The sequence below is a fragment of the Motacilla alba genome, chromosome 1A, assembly GCF_015832195.1.
Source record: "Motacilla alba alba isolate MOTALB_02 chromosome 1A, Motacilla_alba_V1.0_pri, whole genome shotgun sequence".
Classification (NCBI taxonomy): domain Eukaryota; kingdom Metazoa; phylum Chordata; class Aves; order Passeriformes; family Motacillidae; genus Motacilla; species Motacilla alba.
The window spans coordinates 38,974,634-38,997,401 of NC_052031.1; the positions used below are offsets into that span (position 1 = coordinate 38,974,634).

At 39.4% G+C, this 22,768-nt stretch overlaps 1 protein-coding gene across 5 annotated transcripts in view; it reads left to right on the top strand.

Moving 5' to 3' along the window:
• Positions 1-22,768, top strand: part of ACSS3 (acyl-CoA synthetase short chain family member 3) — a 108,325-nt gene that overhangs the window by 24,291 nt on the left and 61,266 nt on the right. For 2 of the 5 annotated variants that reach the window (XM_038154182.1, XM_038154183.1), the window contains exon 1: positions 17,259-18,032. The exons of 1 other annotated variant lie outside the window; for it this stretch is intronic. In XM_038154182.1, the coding sequence (XP_038010110.1) occupies positions 17,716-18,032 (317 nt within the window). In that variant the 5' untranslated portion in view covers positions 17,259-17,715. Of the gene's footprint in view, positions 1-17,258; positions 18,033-22,768 lie in introns of those variants that run through there. 2 more of the 5 variants (XM_038154184.1, XM_038154185.1) reach the window with 2 other exon arrangements.

The window sequence follows — 22,768 nt, forward strand, 5'->3', positions numbered from 1 at the left end:
GTGCTTTGGCCATAAGAGTGATCCAGTGGGAATGCATTAACAGTTTCCACCATTAGTAAGGAGAGCTCTCATGGTTAGCACAGCTTACTCTTAGAATTGTTGGGGAAGTGTTTTAGTGCTTTAAAAAGTACTCTGCCTCTCACTTAGGTCCGAGATCAAAAGATTATGACCTCTGGCTCCTTATGTTATGGAAAAAAAAATTTGCAGCTATAGGCTCCACAGAAATTCTGTGTTTATTAGTAGCATTCACCTAATATTTATGTATCAAGTCCAAAGCAGAAAAAGATATTACTTTTTGTAGATGGGTTTTGCATTTCTTCTACTTGGATTAAATGAAATCTTGCAGATACTAGCCAAAAGGAAGTTTTATTACAAAAATATTCTCCTGGCCATATCACTTTATCAGGGCTTTTTTAGGAATAATAAATGTTTCAAAGATAGCTTACAAAAATGTCATGTGGAAAAAACCGCAGCAGCAGATGATTTAATGTTAGTGGAATTATTGCCATGATTGGCTATAAAACTATCTTAATATAACGTTCAATTTTGCAGTTAAGCATTTTCTTCACAAATAGAAATCAAATTGCACAGCTTAGATACTAAAATCATAGATTGCAACAAAATTTTTTTTCAACAAAAGAGCTTTTTAAAGCTCCCTTTCTATTGCAAAATGTGTTTCAGTAAGAAGATATTTCTGATTGTGGTAATTTTCATTGTGGTTGGACAGATTTTTGTGATACATGCTGAAGAATGACCGAATTTCTTCTGTGTTCTCTGCACATAGGAAGGAGGGTCAGATTTGCTGCCTCTGTTTTTTGTTCATTTCTGCACAGGATTCACTGGGTTTCTCTTCTGTACCATTCCAACTTTAAATATTCACTTGTCTGTTCTTTTAATTATTGACTTTTTTAGCTTTAGCTGCCTGATTTTTCAGAAAAAAAAATCTGTTTCTCACTTCTTTGACACTTTCTTTTGTTCTTCCATCAGAACCAGAAGGTATCAACATACCTGGTTGTTACATCATTATCAACACTGGCAGCTATCAAATGCTCTGATACTGGAAAGAGCACTGGTTGATATAAAAACAGACTAGCACTAGTAAGCAAGGGGAATGTAGGTAATAAAATTACAGGAAGAAACTGCCTTTTGTTACAAAAATTCTTTTAAAGAACTGCACTGAAATTTTACCAGTGTTGTGACTCTTGTTAAAAAAAACAACAACAACAACAACAAAAAAACAGGAGAAAATGCACACTTTAAAATTTAACAGCTGGATTTTATTTTGTTTGTCAACCAGAAAGATATTTCTTAAGCAATCAGAAAACAACTCAGTACAGTGTGCCTGTCACTGTCATGTTTTCTGGAAAAATCCCCTTGCCCAGGATTTTGCCCCTGGAAGCTGAGAAGCCTCAGAGAAAAAAGGAAAATAAGTATCTGATTTGCTTCTCCTGTGTTTTGCTGCTTTGGAATGTGTTTGGACATTGTTTGTCCAACAAGTGGTTGTTTCATTGGTTTCATATGAATTGTTTTGACTTAATGGCCAATCACGGCCAAACTGTGTCGAGGCTCTGGAAAAGAATCACGAGTTCTTACTATTCTTATTCTTTCTAGCCTTCTCTAAGTATCCTTTCTATATTCTTTAGTGTAGTTTAGTATAGTATTCTTTAATATTATATAGTATCATAAAATAATCAATTAGCCTTCTAAGAAGATGGAGTCAGATGCATCATTCCTTCCTTCATCTGGGAACCCTGCAAATACAAGTGTGCCCTCTTATGTTGTGCATTTGAGCAGTGACTGAGCACCAGTTGCCCAAGGATGCATTTAGCTGTGGTTCATGGCCTTGGGCAGCACTTCTGTTGTGTTAGAGGGAGAAGGGAGGCTGGTACCACAAATCCAGACTTTACAGACTTTATTTTATCATTTTTTGCAGAGCCACTCTATGAAGTTCAAAACTTCTGTAACATGTTCACAAAGAAATTGAGCATAGAGTGTTCTGTAATTTCTGGAATTTCATGTGACAGAACAGACGTTGGGCAGACAGCTGGAATTCTCTTGAGATCATGGTAAAGCAGAAGAAATGCTCTGAGATGCACTCAATGCATTTAAGATGCTACCAAAGTAATGTTTGGGATCAGATTAAAAAGAACCCCAAATGATTTTTTTTCTTAAAAGAAGAAAGTGTATTTTAGCCATTAAGGGTCTCAGCACCAACTTTCTTATTCTATATATTTATTCCCATTGTGCCCCATGATTTAATAATTTAAATATATTCTCTATTGCAGAAGACAGGTTGTCCTAGAAACTATTGCAATAATGCCTTTCTCTTTGGAATATCTATATGTATAGCCCTGCATACATCTTATGGCTGGTTTCCCCTATAATTAAAACACTTAGGATTGTAGGTTATGTTTTTAATTTATTATGTGACTTATAAATAAGCATTCCTCATCTGTTTAAACTCCTTGATTCCCAGATGAGAAATAGGAAAGAATTTTGGAGTTCAGCTTTGAAGTGAAGGAGAAGGCTGTGACACCCACCATATTCTGGTTTTTCCTTGCTGTTAATACAGCTGTTTCTGAGGAAAGCAATTCGCCATGTAGCTTGTGACTGAATCTTCTCACTCAGATTTTTTTGTTGAATGCTTTAAATGTATGTAGAAGCTAAAAACAGTTAAAATGACAACTGAAATGTCATTTTCATTACAGTTATCTCCAAGTCTGGCTGCATTGTTGTGAGTAGTGTGTGTCGTGGTTTGAGAGGAAGTGAGTTTTTGGGAGGTGGTGGTGGTCAAACCAATAGGTGCTCAGATGTGAATATTGGTACCTGGTTTGGCCATTGAGGATATGGATACGCCTCTGAGAACACAGGGGTTAAAAGCGAGGAGCTCCCAGGGGATCGCTCTCTTGGTTCCGGTGGATGGAGAGGTCAGACCTCCCCTGCCCAGCTGCGGGCTGGGCGGGGGAGGGGAGGCCACGAGGCCGGAGGGAGGTAGGCCGGAGCCTTGGGCAGAGAAGGGAGGTGGAGGCCCCTGGCCCCGGCAGGACAAGAGTGAGTCCCCCACAGATTATGGAAGGGTGGAAGAACTCGGAGAGGCATCGGGCAGCCCCCCTTTCCCAGGAGGGAGGGAGAGAGAAAGAGGTGCCAGTGCTACCTTGAAATTTGATAGCACTGGCCTGGCCGAGAAGGAGAAGGGGGGGCGGCGAGAAGAGTGCCCGGCAGGGCCAGCGTGGGAGCTCTGAACGAGCAGAGACTGTGATTTTAACCCTTCTGTGGGATGATGGAAACCTTGCAAATGCTGATCCTCCGGGAGCTGAAGGAGAAGAGAGACAGGGATAAAGTAAGAGGAAATACGCAAGTGTGATGAAAGCTGTGAAGGTTGAAGAATGACTGAGAGAAGTTGAGAAGAATCCTAGGTGGAGGAGATGAGGGAGTGGCTTTTGGCTGGACTTTTCTTGTATGGCCATGGACAGAACCTTTCCTGTAATACAGAGACTGCATTTTAGGGGGAGGCGATGGCTTGGTGCCAAAGGAGGGATGTGAGCGGAGACGACAGGTGATGAGGTGATGGTGTTCTCGAGACCCCTCGGCCCCAGGGGGTGAAATATTGGGGGGAACTAGTGTCCCAAAAAGGTGAGAGACTGTCGTTTTCTCCTGGAACTGGGCGAAGCATCCTTGAAAAGGGAAACCCTAAAAGCAGCTCTGGTCCATGTGCAGTGGTGAGAGCACTGGACATGGAAGGAAGAAGTCACGAAGGTGGTGCTGAGTGACGTGGAAACACAACTGGACTCGGCTGTGTTTCCAGGGGAAGCTTGTGGTGCAAGAGGGACTCCTCTCTCCTTGATGAAATGAGGGGTGATTGTCGGAAGGGTGGAGATGGACTGAGTTGATTATTTGAAGGGTGATGGACTGGTAAAAATCTAAGGTTTTGTTTTATTCTGTGGGAAATTGAGTGGGAGGAGGAGAAATGTTTGAAAGGTTTCCATTTTTGCTCTGTGTGTTCATTTTATTATAATTGTAAGATAATAAAGTTTTTTTCCCTCTTTGTTCACAAGTAGAGGCCTGCTTTGCTCTGTTTCTGATCGCATCGCTGCCCGATGCCTCTCCGAGTTCTTCCACCCTTCCATAATCTGTGGGGGACTCACTCTTGTCCTGCCGGGGCCAGGGGCCTCCACCTCCCTTCTCTGCCCAAGGCTCCGGCCTACCTCCCTCCGGCCTCGTGGCCTCCCCTCCCCCGCCCAGCCCACAGCTGGGCAGGGGAGGTCTGACCTCTCTATCCACCGGAACCAAGAGAGCGTTCTCCTGGGAGTTCCTTGCTTTTAACCCCTGTGTTCTCAGAGGCGTATCCATATCCTCAATGGCCAAACCAGGTACCAATATTCACATCTGAGCACCTATTGGTTTGACCACCACCACCTCCCAAAAACTCACTTCCTCTCAAACCACAACATTGTGGAAAGAGTAAAATTGTATATCAGAAAGCAAAGCAGCCAGGGGTGTCTTTACTTTTAGGAAAAAAATTTTTCAATCAGTCTTGATGTCAATGGCCCATGGTGACTAATGGAAGTGGCAAAGAAACTCAGAATGTTGAAACCTGCACATACAGGACATACAGGGCACATTGATCCCCATGATGCTGCACAGAAGCAACGGTTAATAACTCAGATTTTACCAATTGATCTGAAGACACTCCCAGGGGAGATAACTGTCAAGACTGCATTTTATAGAGGAAGAGGCTAAAGCACAGAGTTTAAATTTCTTGCTAGAAGGTCAGCAGGAAACCTTGGACTCTTGAGTGCCATCAATTGCCTGTTCATTATATTGCTGATATTGCCATGTCTCTTCTAGAGTTCTCCAGAGGCTTAGCATAGTGTAGGAATCCATGATAAAGTCATTAGATAGAAGTCTGGTAATGAAAAACCCTTTTCATGTGTTCATCTCACACAGTTCTTTTCATAACCACTTTCAACAATGCTAAAGTACTCTGGGGATCAAACTCTTTTCTGCCTATGGAGGGGAAGTATCAGAAACTCAAAAGTAAGGTAGATGCATGAGACTCTTCAGTCGATGGTTATTGGCTTGAGAGCAACATCATGAGACTGTTTCATCTTGTGGATTCTCTGGCCCTGGACTAATTTTGTGTGGACATATAAAGCAATCCTGCAGTGGCATTACATCGAAGTAGCACCTCCACTGTCAGCTTTCCTCCTAGAAAACTGGCATTCTCTTCTGAAAGCATATCTTCAAAGAGGTACTAAGCTTTTTCAGAGGACCATGAATGGATCACTCTACAAATGCTTACATTCAGGCTGTAAATTACACAAAACCCTGACAAAATCTCCAGCACATGGGGTAGAGAATAAAACCCTCAATGTTGTGCTTTTCTGTAGGTGAACTTTGGCTTTGGCATCTCTGGGATATCTTTACCCATAGACCAACATGAACTGTTCCAGATTTACTTAAAATGGAAGGTGAAGGATTATACAAGACATATGTCATTACTTAACACTGATTATCATTATATTCATAAATTTATTTTTGTTGGATCAGTATAATGTGATGTGGAGTAAATGTCTTTCTCTGCAGCCTCTAGAGATATAAATACACAAATCTTTAAAGGTGAAAAGTAGCACACTATATCTTGTATCAGACTCAAGTAATAGCCAAAACTCCCATTTTTATTTCAAGGCATTTCATGGCACTGTTTTTTGAGATGCACAATGCCAGCCTATCTGTGCAAGGGAGGAAGAAGTATTTGGTAACCCAGGGCAAAGGATAGGGTAGCCTCAAACTCAACATGTTTTACTACAGGATTAGACAATTAAAAACAGCCTTTGGAAATAAGAAGAGTCAGGCAATGACATCAACAGATGGTGGATGAGAATACTGTGTATGTGATTTCATTCTGTTCATTTTTGTTTGTTTGCAAAATTTTGAGTCAAAAGGAAATAGGAGAAAGTGCAGGGAATTTAAGAACAGGTGAACGTACAGCATGCACTCTGAAGCTTTTTGTTTAGCAGTCAGTGGAGACAAACTTTACATTTCAAAGACAGCAGGATGAGAGGCCTGATTAATAGAGCAGGAAGTGGAAAAATATTTTTGAGACTTCAATAATGCAGGATCAAAGGATTCGTTGTGATAACATATTTAATGTACTTTAGAAGCCAATTGCAAGATACAGTATGTGGCACTACTGAGAGCAGAGAAGACTTCAGGAATCCTACAGATCAGAAATAGGAAATAGAAAAAATGCCAAGAAATTTCAAAATCCTTGCAGGTGAGAGAGAGAGAAGGAATTAAATAAGAAATATAAAACATGTGTGTAAATAAGTAGATTTTGGTTTTGTGGCAAATTGGACTTTTTTAGCAAATCAAGTCATTGAGCTCTGTGACAACACAATTAGATAAAATGTTTTGAAGATTAATTATAAAGTTAGCATGTGTAGGAACAATAATGTATTTTACCAAAAAAGTCACAACTAAGTGAAATCTGTGTTTTCCTGAATAAAAGCAATTGAAGCAAATTATAGGACTATGCATGCAATTCAAACATGAATATGGCAAGATTGAATTTCATTGTGGCAGTTGTCCATTGTCACCATGACAAAACAGCTGAATTTTCTGAAAGCCAGAATGTGAAATAGAAGAGCCTGCTAATACATGGAGTTGTTACATAAACATTCAGTTTAGAGTGTGCTTTGTTGAAATGTTTAGCTACAGGATTGGTTCATTTAGAAAGACATCAGGTAAGGAGATACTCTGCAATTAGGAGTAAATGTATCCTATTAAAAAATGAGGCACATCATGGGAGGACTGTCATGACAGGTTTGGATAATGTGTTTTAGCTGGAGGCTTACATTAGTATGCAGGCACTTGGTTTATATTTTCCCTATTTCTACAGTACTAGCCTCTTGAAGCTCATTAAATCTTTTTCTGCAGTAAGGGCACTCAGGCATGAATAATCTAAGGAGTAAACAGAATACTATTATAAATACACAAGTGTCCATTACAAGAAGTAGTAAATTTAAAGATTATTAAAAAGCAACAGCAAAGCACAAACACTCTCTTATGCACATACAGCTCTAACATAAGCAGTATGTGTTTTTCTTGTGAAGGATTCATTACAACATGAGTCTTACAAATGAGTGAAATAAATAAATCAGCCTGATTAATGAGCTACCACAAATCATTTCTAGATCACAAGTTCAAAAACAAAAAAGAGGATTTGTTATTGCTTTGTGCCTTATTTAATTATGAGGCTCAAAATGCATGAGACCGTGCAAAACAGGTGAAAAAAATGCTGTACTCGGTACAAACGAGGACAAATTCTAACAGGTGTTTTTTCACCTTTTTACAAGGTTTTTGAGAGTTCCATTTCAACAGAATATCTAAACATACATCCCTCTATTTAGAAGTCCTCAAGCTGAAGTGAAGTACTATAGGGCACCTAAGCTAAGGGATATATGGGTTTAAAATATTTTAAAATATTTAAAATTGTCTGAATCAATTTTTAGGCAGATGAGACACTTAACTTTAAGCCTGCGTTCTGAACTTTGTCTTTAAAAGGCTGGAGGAACACTGCAGGTGGTGTAATTCACAAAGTGAGCAAAGTATCTCTAGGACTGTGTCTCACGTGAATGTGTTTTTTGTAGGCAAGTCAGTAGGTGAGAACTGGCTTTTCCCCTTTTCTCTTTTGTGAATTTTCCATTAAGCAAAATCAAAAACCTCATGTTTCAAGCTGAAAAGAGTTCTATCCCAAAGAATATCAGGGCACACAAAAATACCATGTGTTCTGTGTGGATGAACAATGCCAAACTCAAAAACAAAAAAGGAAGCATAGAGAAGGTAGAAGGAAGGACAGGTAACATGGGAGGAATACAGAAACATTGTCCAAGCATTCAAGGGAGGAAGTTTGGAAAGCTAAAGCCCAAATGTAATTGAATCTGGCTAGGGATGTCAGAAAAAACAAAAAGGGCTTCAAGAAAAGGAAGAATAGGGAAAGTATGGATCTATTGCTCAAAGAGTGAGGGGACCTGGTTACACAGGGCATGGAAAGGCGAAGGTACTAAATGTCCTCTTGATCTCAGTCTTTACTAGCAAGACTGTCCATCAGCAGTCCCAGGTTTCAGACACCAAGGAAAACGTCTGCTGCAAGGAAGATGAAGGAAGATGCACCCTTAGTGTAAGAGGATCAGGTCAGAGAATCCTTAAGCAAACTGGACATACATAAATCCATGGGACTTGATGGGATGCACCCAGAAGTTTTGAGGGAGGTTGCTAATGTCATCATGAGTTGGGAGAAATGGCCAAGGACTGCCCGAAAGCAAATGTCGTTGTATCTTCGAAAAGTGTAAGGAAGAGTACCCAGGGAACTATGGGCTGGTCAGTCTCACCTCCACCTCAGGGAAGGATGGAGCCATGTTCTTTTCAGTGGTGCCCAGGGGCAATGGGCACAAACTGTAACAGAGGTGGTTTCAAACATCATGAAATGTTTCTTTACTGTGAGGGTGACTGACCACAAGCACATAATTTGAGATACTCAAAAGTATTCTGGACTCCAGGTGGCCTAGCTTGTTTAGGAGGTTTGGACTAGTTCCCCTACAGAAGTGCCTTCCAAACTCAATAATTTTCCAATTCTGTGAAATAATCCTGAGAGTTAAGCCTGGAGTGGAAATCCAGCTCCTATCTCCAAGTCATTGTCCTATCTCCGGACAACAAAATGAGGCTTCTTCTTCCTCCTGTCCTGACTCCCCTTTGTACTGCACAGGTGAGCAATGGCAACTAGGAGAGAGGAAGTGTGGGCTGGAGCTGCTTTAGGCTGACAAAGGACAGCTTCTTTCTAAAGTTTGTGACAAAGGATGAAAGTTTCAGTTAGGATAGCTTGAAGTTATACTAGAGTTTGTTTTTTGGTTTTTTTTTTTTTTTAAGTTACACTGCCTGATCCTTCTGATATAAAATTACAGAAAAAAAACAAAATTAGATTGAAAATATTTGTGAAGACATGTCATAATGAAGGAATTCTTCCTTTGGTAAGATGCAAACAAGTTAGTAAGAAAATTGTACTTGTGATTTTGCCACTTGTTTCGACTCTCAATATTACAACACCTTTCTTTTCCTTATTAAAACATGCATTTTCAAAATGTTTATAGTTCTAGAGGTAACCTTGAAAAAATTCTAAAAGCCATAAAAGTGTATGCAGAAAATATTCAGCATATGAAGATGAAAATCATCATTGAAATTACAATGCAATTATCATTAGTGTTTTTACTGAGTACTAAGGCTGAGGATAATGATTGTTATTCAGCTGTTTGATACAGACAGCCCTGTTGCTTGAACTAGCACTACAGGTATTGAGACAGAAATCAGAGAGAATTGGTCTTGATCCTAACACATCCTGATCAGAAAGCCGGAAAAAAATCAACTGGTTTATATTGAGACATTTTGTTCTTATGTTTGGAAGTCCTAAGAAAATAAGACTGTTAATGACAAAAAATATCAGAAAAACTTTTTGGAGAAGTATTTGTTTCTCTAATTAATTTATTTTAAATTAATTTAGTTCTTTAAATTTACCCATATCTTTTACTATTCTTTGTGTTTAGTCAGGCTGTTGTTTTACTAGAATGTAAAGAGATGTATATGATTGGAATGTTTTCCTATACATGAGGATTCTTGGACGTGAAGATTCATAAGATTGGTAATACCCCATAACAAACTAGGTAGTGATGGAACAGAAAATCTTATGATAGTCGTCCTGGAAAAGTTAATCTATTTAAGCCATGCTGTTAGCTTTGGAAGGAGACTTGAATTAGTAATTCATCATATTTTCTAGTGCTCAGAATTCTTGATTACCAGAAATAGAAGCTAATGGCCGTTCAAGTAAGACTTGGAAAAATATCCACAATAGTTTCGTACTCTTTATAGCAAGATCTTCCTTACAATTTACGAGGTAGTTTGGGTTGGTCAGTGATTGTGTAGCTCACAGGATCTAGATTTGTATAATTGTTAATAATGAACCTTGAGATATTTGGCTATGGTGCAGTTAGTAAGCAGTAACAGCAAATTTTTCTATTTTATTCATGGTGTTTTAGCTATTGTATAGTCTGTTAGCAGTAGAATGAGAGGGTTTTAGCTTTTGGTTTCTACCTTTATCTATTACGTAACTAAAAGGAAAGAAGACAACAGCAAGCCATAAATGGTGTAAAGAGTGAGCAAATAATGTTACAGGAAAAACAGAATGCTGTGAATTTATTTCTTTCATAAAATACATTATCTGTGAAAAAAAATAGGTCAGCTTTTTTGGGAATTGAATTTTACAGAAGATTCCATCTGGTTTTTCCAATTGTTACAAGAAAGGATACATTTTTTTCTTAATATGAAGTATCATAGAGTTCCACAGAGGGAGAGGCATCCTTCAGGGTGGCATTTTACAAGAGACTTTTTTAAAATATCAAAGCATTAACTGCATATAAAAATAATTTTTGAGCTGTTAATGAGGGCATGTAAAATTTTTATGAGATGAAACCCAAGTCTATTTGAAAAGTAAAGACTCAGCTTTTACTTGAGAATTTGTTTATATTCACCCCAAGATATAGAGCCTGAACACTGGTTTTGCTAGCATAATATTCCCAGAGGTCAAGAAATCAGACTTTGGAGTCTAGTTTCTAGAGACCATTATCTATAGACACAACAATTTAAATGGGCTCTTTGGGGTTTGACACCCAATAAGACAATGTTTGGGTGTAGCCCATAAGACTTGGTTCTAAAATTGTAACAAATTCCCAGGCTCATATTGGATGATTAAGCTGTCCTCTGTAATGAATTTCTAAACATTTCACACAATTATTCATTAATTCAGTCTTCTGAAAGCCTGTGGTAACAACTACATGGCTCTCTCACCAGAGAGATATATCTTCAAAATATATGGAAAATTTAGCCTCTCCTATTAAATTACACAATAAAATATCATTTGTTATAAAATTCCAAATAAACACACTGGACAACTGAGGAAGAACCAAATGAATGTTCTATAGGTTTATAAGTAACCCAGCTACTCTAATGAGCAGAAATATTGAGTATAAGCCCCCTAAAGCTATTATGAAAAAATAAATCCTGAAGATTCAATTTTGTACACTACCTAAAATATATACACAGAAGTCATTCACTGTTTTCCCATAACAGAAGTGAGCAAATATTTGAACATGCAGTATGCATGTTGAAATTCCTTCCTTTGACCCTTAAAATCAGAGCCACATATCTACTTTGAGTAAATTTCACGGTGCTTGGAGAAGAAAAATAGGACAGCAATGGTAAGGCAAATGACCAGGTTTCATTTTTAGTATGTAGTATAGTAGTTCAAATTTAGTATGTCTGCCTCATTGACATCCACTTCAATGGCAGTGCTTTAACAGAGAAATTTGTTTTTCTTTTTTCCAGTTCCGTAGAGCTTCCAGAAGTTATCATGATGGCAGAAGGTTCTTCACTGCCTTTGACACTGAATTTCTCCTTGATTTTTGAAAAGTTGGGTTAGTCTCCATGAATCTGCTGTACTCATTTTACACTGGTAAAAATAACTATTGAGACATTAATAAAAAATTAGTATCTCAGGGGTGGGTATGTAGCCTCTGCTCTGTTATAATCAATGACTTTTGGCCTAAATTTAGTGAGTCTAAAATTTTACCTTGCAATCTGAAATTACTATAGGAATTTAAATCTGGAATTAGATTTCTGATGGTGCAAATGTTAACATCTGGCAGCCCATTTCATTCATAAAAGAATGAGGCCATGAGAAAACGTGGACTTGAATGTTTAACTAAATGTATTTGGGCACACAGTTTTGCTGCTGGCTTACCAATAAGAGTTTTTCTGCTTTATACAATACTCTTGGGCCTGAATTCACGCCTATTTTTCTTATTTAGATTCTTCAGGAATCCTGTGATATGCTAATTGGCAAGATGAGCTATAGAAAAAGCTATTTGCAGAGATTATTATTGATGTTATTTGGGGCAAACTGAGTGACAGCTACTATTTCTTCCCTAAGCTGCTGTGAAATTTCATCTGTTCTTTACCAGTTGGAGCCACTCAAAAGTGGGATCATTAAAAAAAATTCACAGAATTATTTGTTGTAGGGCTCTGGATGATCCTGCATGCTTAAAAATATAGCATACAGTAATAGAAGACAGTTGCAATGAAATATCTGATTAAATCAGCACCTAGTCAATTTAGGTGTCAGTTTCTTGTTTGTTTGCAAGACAATTCTGCAGATGAACTAAAGCAGCACATCACCACGGTGTTTGAACATTAACTCTTCTTGTCATACAGTGATTAGTCACATAGTGGAATAAGGATAATGAAATATGTCACAAGAACAAAATCCAGCAACTGTTGAGAATGGGATTTCAAGAATGAAACTCTGGGACATGACCAGAAATGGAGCAGATTAAGTTGAAGTCAGTTTTAGAAAAAGAGGCCTCTCAGTCCATGCTGATATGATAATTGACCATGGGCCAGGCTCCTAGCCAAGTCTGCTGCCCTGGCGATGCAACTGACAGCTTCTTGCAAAGGGATGTGACAAAAACCGAGAGAAATACTAAAGTTGTGCCAGCTGAGCACTCTGTGCTCCTCAGAGTGTCCAATGAGCCTTCAGCCCATCCAACAATGCAAGTTCTGCACTCCTTGTGCACCCAGAGCTCTCATGTGAAATGCAGAGCTTTGAGTGTGAAAGCAGCCCAGCACTATATTTTAGGTACTGTTTTGAAAATCTTAAGCATATGTGGTTTTGTGGTTTTTAATTTTCATCTTTACCTGCATGCAGGTTATATCTCCCCTCACCCTCCTCATCCCTCCCAGACAGAAAACAGAATCCATGTACTTTTGGTCTAGTCAAGCCTGGATATTCTGGGAAAAATCAGCTTTTTTGTTTTATCTTAGTGATTGAAGGTTGAAAATAGGACTTACAGTCATTGTAATTTTTAATCATGGAGTTATTCCAGTACTGCCTAACTTCTTCATACTCCTTGGGCTGTATTCTCTATTTCAGAAAGTGTTGCTGATAAGAAATATTTATATAAAAAGTGATTTAAAATTATTTTTCTGACAATACTGACATTAATAGTAACACTTAGATTGAGGGTTAATGGAATTTATCATAGTTCTGTGAAAAAAGACAATTTTCTGGGTAAAACAAAATAAATTGTGAAATCCATGATTGTTTTTGTTATCAAGTTCAAAAGAAACATCAATAAGAATGTCAGTGCCTGAAGTCCTTCAATCTCCTTCAAAGAATATATATTTAAATTTGAAAGTTTTGTAATAATAGTCCTTTTGCCTGTGATGGTTCTGCTTAGTCATCTGGAAAACAGTAGAAGAGGCATATGAAAGAAATGGGATAGCATTGGGTAAAAGAGCAGATTTTACTCTACAATTGTAGAGACAAATAATCAATAATTAGCACTTTCAGGAATCTGGGAAGCTCAGGGACATGGATTATCTAAAATCAAAGTTCAGCAAGAGTCTTCATAAAAATTACATCAGGTTTGCAATTTAAATCCCCAACAGCAGAAATGCAAGACAGAAGCCAAAATTCTACAAGGAATTTACCATGGACTCTTTCCTCTAGCATGCCTAAATACTGAAGAACTTATCATAAATTTTGCTTTTGCTTGAAATATTTTGCTTTCATGGCCTTGATTTGTTAGGTGACATAATGTGGAGTTGGTTTTTTTAGCTGGTTTGTTTGGTTTTGGTTTTAGTTTGATTTTAGATGGTTTGTTTGGTTTTGGTTTGTTTTTAAATTAAGAAATCTTTAAATTATCTATCTGCTTTTGTTTCTCACATTTTCAAAGCCCAAGATAGGTTCAGAAAAAGAACTTAGATCTGCGAAAAAAAAAAAAAAGAATGAAATACAGGCTGTCCTGAACTGTAAGACCTCCTCAAGTAACCAAATGATAACATCAGTAATAATTGAAACTACAATCACATTTTCACCCCAGAGGATCTCTAACCCATTTTCACAAGGATTGAGTCAGACTTTGATTTCAGCACTTTCCAGAAGTATGTAAAAAGTGGCTTCTGTCTGCAGAGACAGATGTTCTAGTGTTTTTCTAGGTCCTCATCATTTATCTCCCAGCACACCAAACCCTCATTGCCAGAGACAGAAATAAACAGAAGGACATGAATTCCCAGCTCCTTGGTGGGCAGAAGGGTGATTGAACATGGACTTTTTTTTTCAAGCAATAATTTAATTATTTAGAACTTTTTACAAAAGTTTTAACAGATTTCAAAAACACTGTGATATATTTAATATTCTAAGATTGGATATTAAACTGGAATAATAACTACATCTACTTATGTGTCTTAGAAAATGGTGGTTACTGATACTATTTCCATCACCTTTCATGAAAACAGAAAAGTTTATTTTGGCTTGAACTTAATTCTGCACACCACTGCATATTTTAGAAAACTGTGACTGTCTATAATTTTGGGTGTGCTATAGAGAACTCTGAAACTTATTCATACAAGACTAGCAGTGTTTTGAGACAGATGCAGTCTAAAAGTTGGACAAAAGGTGGTACAGAACCATAGCAAAGTAATTTAACATACATACGAATTCTTTAGCTACAGTTTAACTTTGTTCTTATAAAAGGTCTCTAACTGAAATTTGAATTACCAAAGTGTTGTGTACTGGGACAATCAAAGCATTTCATATACAGGAGATGATATTTTTAATACTTTTCTGCTAATCTGTTTTCAAGATACATGTATCTTCAAACATGCATAGCTTACAGTAGAGGATGAAGCTGTGTGGAAAAAATTTTATTTTTGTATGAGATAAAGGTTTCAGATAAGATTTTTCAATTGCAGAAGTACCAGTAATGTTTCATAGTTTGTTCTTTGCTAGGTATATGGATAGAGACATACATATGTCCTTCAAGAAAGTCGACAGCTACAAGGATAATTGCTATACACATCACTTGACATTATTTCAGAATTCTTTGTGGAGTGTCAATTTCAGGAACATCACATTTTGAAAAAAAGTCCTTTGAGGGAAAATAATCAGTTCAGAAATCTGCTATAATGGTATTTGTAAGTGAAGCTTAAATTAACAGCGTGCAGTTGGGAGAACCAGCAATTCTTTCTTTACCTTCTTAGCTATCTGTATGAGTGTGATGAGTTTAATTAATGAAGTATGTTCCACAGATATTCATTAGAAACATTTCTTCAGGTGGCATTCCATCAGTTGGATGCTAGCTAAAATAAGAATTTAATACACTTCTTGTTCCTATTAAGTTCACTTGTATGCCCTACACCTCTAGCATAGCATTTCTAGTAAGACATATATTCAAAATTAATACCAGAGTTTACTGTTCCAGTGCAAATTCCTTTGCTTAATACTTACAACTTCACATTAAACACACTATGGACAGAGTGGAAAAATGGTTAGTATTGCTCTTCAACACTACAAGAAATATCAGGCATCACCAGATACATTACATTTTTAAAGCTCAGGTTACTTTGTTCAGTGTTAGTTTGTATAACTGCCTGTTACATATACTTAAATATTTTAGCTCGCCTGGCCTCCAGAGTTTTCTCCCCTTTAGGGAAAAGGGAGGTGTTGCAGCTCAAGAAACAGATTGCTATCACCACCCAGAGGCTGGCTGCATGCAATTGCTATGGGGCTTCTAATTAGATGAGCATCGATGGCAGTGTTGGCGAGCCAAAGAAGATAGCTTGTAAGGCAAATAGTATGAAGGGTTACTCCTTGGGAGTGGATAATGTACCTCCAGGGATTTGAACTGGGGAAGTGGGATTAACAAGAGATACCTCTTGTTAAGTCCACCAGTTGCACAGCTCTGGTAGACAGTCACTGCACTGGACTCAGCCACATAGTGGGATTGTAAACATCAGTCTAAGGCTGTGTGTGATGATTTCTGAGCAGGAACACACACACACACGCACAATTAATCGTGATTCTGTAAAAAATTTAAATCAGAATTGTTCTTTTAAGTCAAAATTAGCCTACCCATTACAGAGGTAGGAAATGTAAAATATAATTCTGGGGATATTTTTTAAATATTAAGATCAACTATGTGTGACCTGACTGGGAGGTTGTGTTCCTCAGGCATATTTGTACAAGGCATGCACTACCGAGCATCCAGCAGTGATATCTGATTTCAGGGCTGTCATGGTGTCAACATTGTTTACAGCATCTGCAAGCTTCTCTTTATTTTTCTTTATTTATTTTAAAACTTTGACAACTGAACTCTGTTGACAGCAGAAGTCCTATCAAAGTGATGAAAGTGTGGGCAAAGTAATAAAGTTGTAAAATTTGAGAACAAGTACATTTTCCTTTTTTTTAAAAATGCATTTTTAATTTTCTTGCTTTATTGGCATGCTGTAGCAGTAGGGAACTTTGCTAAATAAAATGTCCACTTAGTCCTTCAGGTGCTTGAGTTTTTTTGGGTTTTAATTTATTTTTGAGAAATAAGTCTCTGATTCTTTAACTTGAGCATTTTTGGAAATCCCATTAAGCTACTTAGTACTTACTTTATGCTATTGTGACATAGATAGGGAGGAGAGGGAGGTGAGTATTTCACACAGCACTGGACCAGGGGGAACTCTGTGAGATAATTCTATAGACCTCAGAAACAGAAGCAGCAACCAGTCTTTACGCTGAAAGACCATTAGGAATTTTCAAGATGACCTAGAACATCTGATGAACTTGATCTCCAACCCTCATGTATTTTGAGCCAGGATAATACACTGATTTCATGTGTTAAGCCTACTGTAGTGGGTAAAGGATCTGTTTCTTCTCATCCCTTATTCCTTTACCTGTAATGTGATAAATTGTTATGTTCTTCTTCTTCTGTAAGAACCTAACACTAATTCAACAACAATTGCAATAATTCAACAACAATCAGGAAACAGGTTCCTAAATTAATAATGAATATAAAACACATTATACAGTTCCTCTTTGCTATAAAGCATTCTTATAAAGTGATTATGGGAAGAATATCCTGAGTAACCTGTAATGGATAGGCCTATTAAAGCAGTAAAATAATTTCTTAAGTGATAAAATAACATTTGAAGCTGGTGTATGTCTTAGCTGACTTGTGCATTATAATACTCTGAATCATGCACACTGAAACTCAAGAAGGATTTCTAAATATACGCCATAATGAGCAAGACAGAAGATCCACTAGAGATGATAAGAGACCTTCTGGAAAGCAGAATGAACTTTTTTTTTTTTTTGCTGGCACAAACAGTGTGCCTCATTTTATCACTGGTAAGTTTCTCAAAGCAAGAATGCCTTTCAAAATAAATACTTGAGGAGTACTCTGGCTACGTGGACCTGTAAGTCACAAATACTTCGAGGTGTCGGTCTCTTTTTCAGTCTCTCCGCCGCCTTAGGTCGCTGCCAAGCACTGACGGGTCCAGACGCCCCGGCCCGGCCCGGCCCGGCCAGCGCGGCTCCGGCGGCAGCGGCAGCGCCCCTCCGGGCCCCGCTCCGGCCGCTTCCCGGAAGCTCCGAGGGGCGGCGGCCCCCGGGGGCAGGGCCGGGGCGCGGGCGGGGCAGTTCGGCCCGGCCCGCCGCGGGGGCAGTGCCGCCGTGCCCCGCCGGCCCCCGGGAGCCGCTGCCGTTCCGTCCCGTACTGTCCGAAGGTGTTTTGGAGCCTTAGAGAAGCCAGTGTGTCCCCTCTCCCTTGAAGGCCGTGGAAGATGGGCTTCCTGGGCAAGCTGGCGGCGCTGCCAAAACTTAGCGGCGCGGTGGCGGGCCGGGGCGGCGGTGCCTGGCGGCGGCCGGCCCGGCCCTGTGCGGGCGTCCCGCTGCCGCTCCCGGCCCGGGCCACCGCCGCCCCCCACCCGCCGCCCGGCGGCCGCGCCGCCTCCTCCCGGGCGCTGGGCAAGTACGAGGAAGTTTTTCGGTCCTGCCTGGCGGAGCCCGAGAAGGTCTGGGGGGAAGTCGCCGAGCAGATCCAGTGGTACAAGCCCTGGGTCCGGACCCTGGAGAGGGGCAGCCTGGGGAGCGCCTCCTGGTGAGTGCCCGAGAGCCCCGGTGCCGTGCGGAGGCTGGGCACGACCGGGGCTCAGCTCGGCTGGAGCGGTGAGAGGACTGTCCCCAGGGGCTGCGGGTGTGCTGGGCTGGGGATCATCTGCTCACCACAAAACTATTCCAGCATCTTTCTGGGATTGTCGGTGTGCCGTCGCTGTTGGAGGAGACGGCTTGCGGAGCTTGAAGAAGTTAAATGATTACACTTAGTTAAAGTTAATTATTAAAATCAGCATGGGTGAGCGTGTTGGGGTGAGGGCATGTTAGCATGCACTCTGGCAGGTGTGACACGTGCCTGTGTGTGTCCATGTGTCGCTGAATGATGTGGATGAGTGCGCCTGATGCTCCCCATCCCACCCTTTTTGGGTCTGAATTGGCAACAGGCTGCCGTGAACATGGGAAACTCGGTTTCTAATGCCAGGGAAGTCAGGCTTGTGAAAACACACGTGTATAAAAACTGTGGCTTTCGGGATTGTTTAATCTTAGATGCTGTCTAAATAGGTTATAATTTAGATGTTGTGGTTAAGGTAATGTTTGGCAAAGACATTGGCATTGTAATGTATGTCTTCATCAGTGAATGGAGAACTATCCTAAGATATCCTTCTTATAAATTACTAGATAAGATTTTCAAAGGTAATGTTAAAATTTTGTGTGCCCAAGAGGCACCTTTGCCTCTTTTTAAGCAAGTTTACATCATGCTCTTGGGTCTTTTCTCAAGAAGCTGATGCAGAATATAAAAGGCAATGTAGGATAAGGGTCATCTTTGTTTGGTACATCAATGTCCTTTACCCTTTTTGTATTTTTCTGGTTTGTTTTTGATTAAAAATGCTAATAATTCTAAAAATATAGTTAAAATATTAATAATTTTCAAATCTGTGCAAATTAAAAGATATAGAGCCAGAGGAGTGGAGCTGGGTTTCTTACTGGTGTCTGATATCATTGCTTGACACCTCTAGTAGTAAAAATTTATATGTCTTCAGCTAAATTATCAGTAACACCCAGCCATGATGGGCTGTGTAATAGTGGATAGATAGTGTCCTTGAGACTTTGATCTCAAGATCATGGCACTGTTCAGAAAGTCCAGGTAGGATTGCCTGCATAATTATGGTCTAGACAAGAGTGTAGAGAACAGATCCTATGAGGAGCTGCTGAGGGAGCTGGGGTTGTTCAGCCTGGAGAAGAGGAAGCTCTGGGGAGACCTTATTGCTCTCTATAACTATGTAAAAGGAGGTTGTAGCCAGGTGGGCGTCAGCCTCTTCTCCCAAGTAACAAGTGGTAGAACCTTAAGAGGGAATGACCTCAAGTTGCGCCAGTGGAGGTTTAGATTTTAGGATTATTGCATATCAGGAACAACTTCCTCACTAGAAAGGTTCTCAAGCATTAGAACAGGCTGCCCTGAAGGAACTACTAAACCTGGAGGTATTTAAAAGTTGTGTAGATGTGGAGATTTACACATCTGTATATGTATGTGTAGATGTACAGACAAGGTGTAGTGGTGGACTTGGCAGTGCTGTGTTTAATGGTTGGACTTGATGATCTTAAGGTCTTTTCCAACCTAATTGTTTCTGTGATCTTATTATTAAAGACCAGTAAAGCTCATTGACTGTGGCATTCCGAAACAGTATAATGAAATCAGTACCATGGTTTGAAGGACTAAGGAATGAGAATATTATACGTGCAAATGTACATAGTTTTGCTATCAGATCCTGTCAAGCGTGGTTTGATTTGCTGAGCAGGATAAGCTGGTTTATTTAAAGTAACAGAGTTAGGCATTTGTAAAGCATTAGTTCTCAGGTGGAAGTTATTTCACCTTATGAGAGGGAAGAATGGACATTTCATTGTCTGAAGTCAGACTTGTCTTCCAAGCTCTTTTCTAGCCTCACTTTCTAACTTGCATCTTTCCTCCTCTGTGGATGCAGAAACCGAAATTGCCATGTTAATGCGGGCAAATACCTGAAGGGAGGTTTAACAGAAGACAGAACCAGACTCTTTTCAGTGATGTCCAACGACAGGATCAGAAGCAGCGAGCACAAACTAAAGCAGTCATGTTCCCTTTTTTAATGTGAGGGTGACTGAGCACTGGCACAGATCTGGTTGTGGAACCTCCATCCTTGGAGATATTAAATGTCATCTGGACATGGTCCTGGTCTAGTGTCTCCAGGCTGGGCTTGTAGAGGCCTAGAAGATGAGTGAGGTAATGTGTATGTCTCAAACACCCATAGCCAAGCTGTGGAGCCATGCAAGGATTGCTGGTAACAATAATACTGAGAAAGAACAGGCTGTGGCTGGAGAAGGGGGCCATACAGAGGTAGGGCAGCACTTTTCTGGGATAAATGTCCTTGTTCTTGCTCCTGGAGATAAGCACAACATGGTACAGAGCAGGAAGAAGGTTGAGAAATGACAGACTGTAGAGGGATCAGGACCACTGAAAACTACCGAAGCCCTCTGACCCATTTTCAGAAAGGTGTAGAAGAATGGATAGAGCATTCTAACTAATTTGCATAGAAAACAAGAAACTTATCTATAGAACGATACCCCCACAAAGCTCAGGTGCCTGTGTGCCTCAGTCTCTGGATAGATCATCCAGCTGATGAGCTGGATCAATATTGGAGCCAGGACTGGTGATCTCCTTTTCTTTCTTTCTTGTTTTCTTTCTCTCTCCCCTTCTTTATTTCATCTCTCTCTTTAACCTTGCACCCTACCTTTATCCAAAACCCACTGCAATATTCTTATACTAGGGAATCAGAGACTAACTTATACAGCTTTCCATACAAAGTGTGTGGAATTTACTAATAAAACTTTGTAAGTTTTTACAGGCCCACTGACTTTTGTAATTCTTTTTGACCTTGAGCATTTATGAATCTTAGGTTCTGCCTTCCCCTTAAGGGTGCGATGCCACAGACCTGTCTGAGCAGGTGCCCTCCAGAGGTCACTTCCACCCTCAAGCCAGTTTGTGATTCTGTGGCATCATACAAAGATGCAAGTCTGAAGACTCAGCATCAGGCTGTAATTGTTTGTATGCCAGGTACCTCTTGTTTTGTGGATAATAAAAACTTTAGGCAATTCAGATTTGTATAAACAAATGTCTTAATGTGCAACATGCAGTTTTCTTTCTTTCTTTAAGTTCACTTTAAATGATAACAGGCTGTATATGGTAGAGCGTTGTGCTTTAATGCATCTGAAATCCCAAATGGTTACCAGCAGTCAGTGTGCTCAGCAGGGTGACAGATGGGGAAGTTCTTTTAATGTAAGAGAGGGAGAACATAGAAGAGGGTATATCAGAGAACGGGCTGAAGAGAAAACAGACAATGGAACTCAGCTGAGAAAGAGGCCAGGCATCCGAGTGAAAACAAAGCTGGCTGCCTTAACAGGGTAAAAATGGAATTCTGGGTCAGAGGTTTACCTTGGAAGCTGTTTATGGGGACCTGAAAAATAGTATTGAGAAGTTCATGTATGTGCATCTTGAGTTAGAATTTGTTTCCTCTTTTGGAGACGTTTTATTAGATCAATTGGAAATACTAATTTTTTTCAATACCTTTGCTTTTGGTTGTAAAACCTGAGATGTACAGAAGCATATGCTTTTCATATATTTTCTGGCGTAATCTACTTCAATTGAAGAAGTTGAAGGAGGCTGTTACTGTATTGAGAATGTAGGAATAAGGCAATTCTTCCTCTCTAAATACTGTAAGAGCATAAAAGAAACTTGCAACATGCCCCAATGTGTTTCCTTCACTCTTTGCCATTGGAAAGACCAGTATTATGTCAGTGGAATGCAAAATGATTTCCAGAAGATAAATGATCAGTGTCACCGTCCTTTGACTTGTTTTTTTGAAGCAGTAATCCCACCTACTGTTCTAAACTGCATCAGTGGCTGATACAGCCCAAAACATCTGGTTTTGCTACATGAAAAATAGTAAGAGCTATGAAGCATGATTGCTCGAGAAAAGGATGAAGGAATTGAAATTGTTTGACCTAAAAGCCAAAATGGAGACCTAGGTTTTAAACCACACAGAATTTGGTAAATAAATTGAAGGAAAAAACTTCCTCGAGTTGGCTTTGAACAGGTCAAAACTGCCTTCCATTGCAACATGGGAAACATAGTCTTTAGATGTTAGAGAGAAAAATCTTCTTAATGCTGAAGTTGGTGAAACACTTGAACAGATTATTTTGGAATCTTGTGGCATGCCAGTGAAAAGGGTTAAAACAAGTATTTATTTAGGAATGTGGAAACAGTTTTCTCTAACATGTGCAGGCAGAGGGCAATTTTGCAACATATGTTTTTCCTCTGATGCTAAGGCATACGTGCAATATATAATCCCCTTTGAATTTTGGAAATGTTGCCCAGATTGCTATTCAAATGTCGCTTACACTTTTAAAACTGTGTCAGGGTCAATTTATATAAAAATATCTCAAATTATCTGATATTGTCTAACACTTTATTCAGCTTCTACTCTCATTTAATGTAAAAAAGTGCATGTCTGCTTTTCTGATCCTATTGGAACCTCTTTCCTTCTCAGCAGGGTAACAAAGCTCTCATCGCACCTTCCAGATAGTCTTCGTTTTTGATTAAATTTACAGTTACATCTCTTTCACACACTTGTTTGTAAGTGATTGCTAAAAATTCATGTTGATGTTGCCATGTATCTTTAGAAGAACCAAAGCTCTCATGCTTGCTCATGTTTTGACCATTTTAAGTGAATATGCATAGCCCAGGTAATGTGT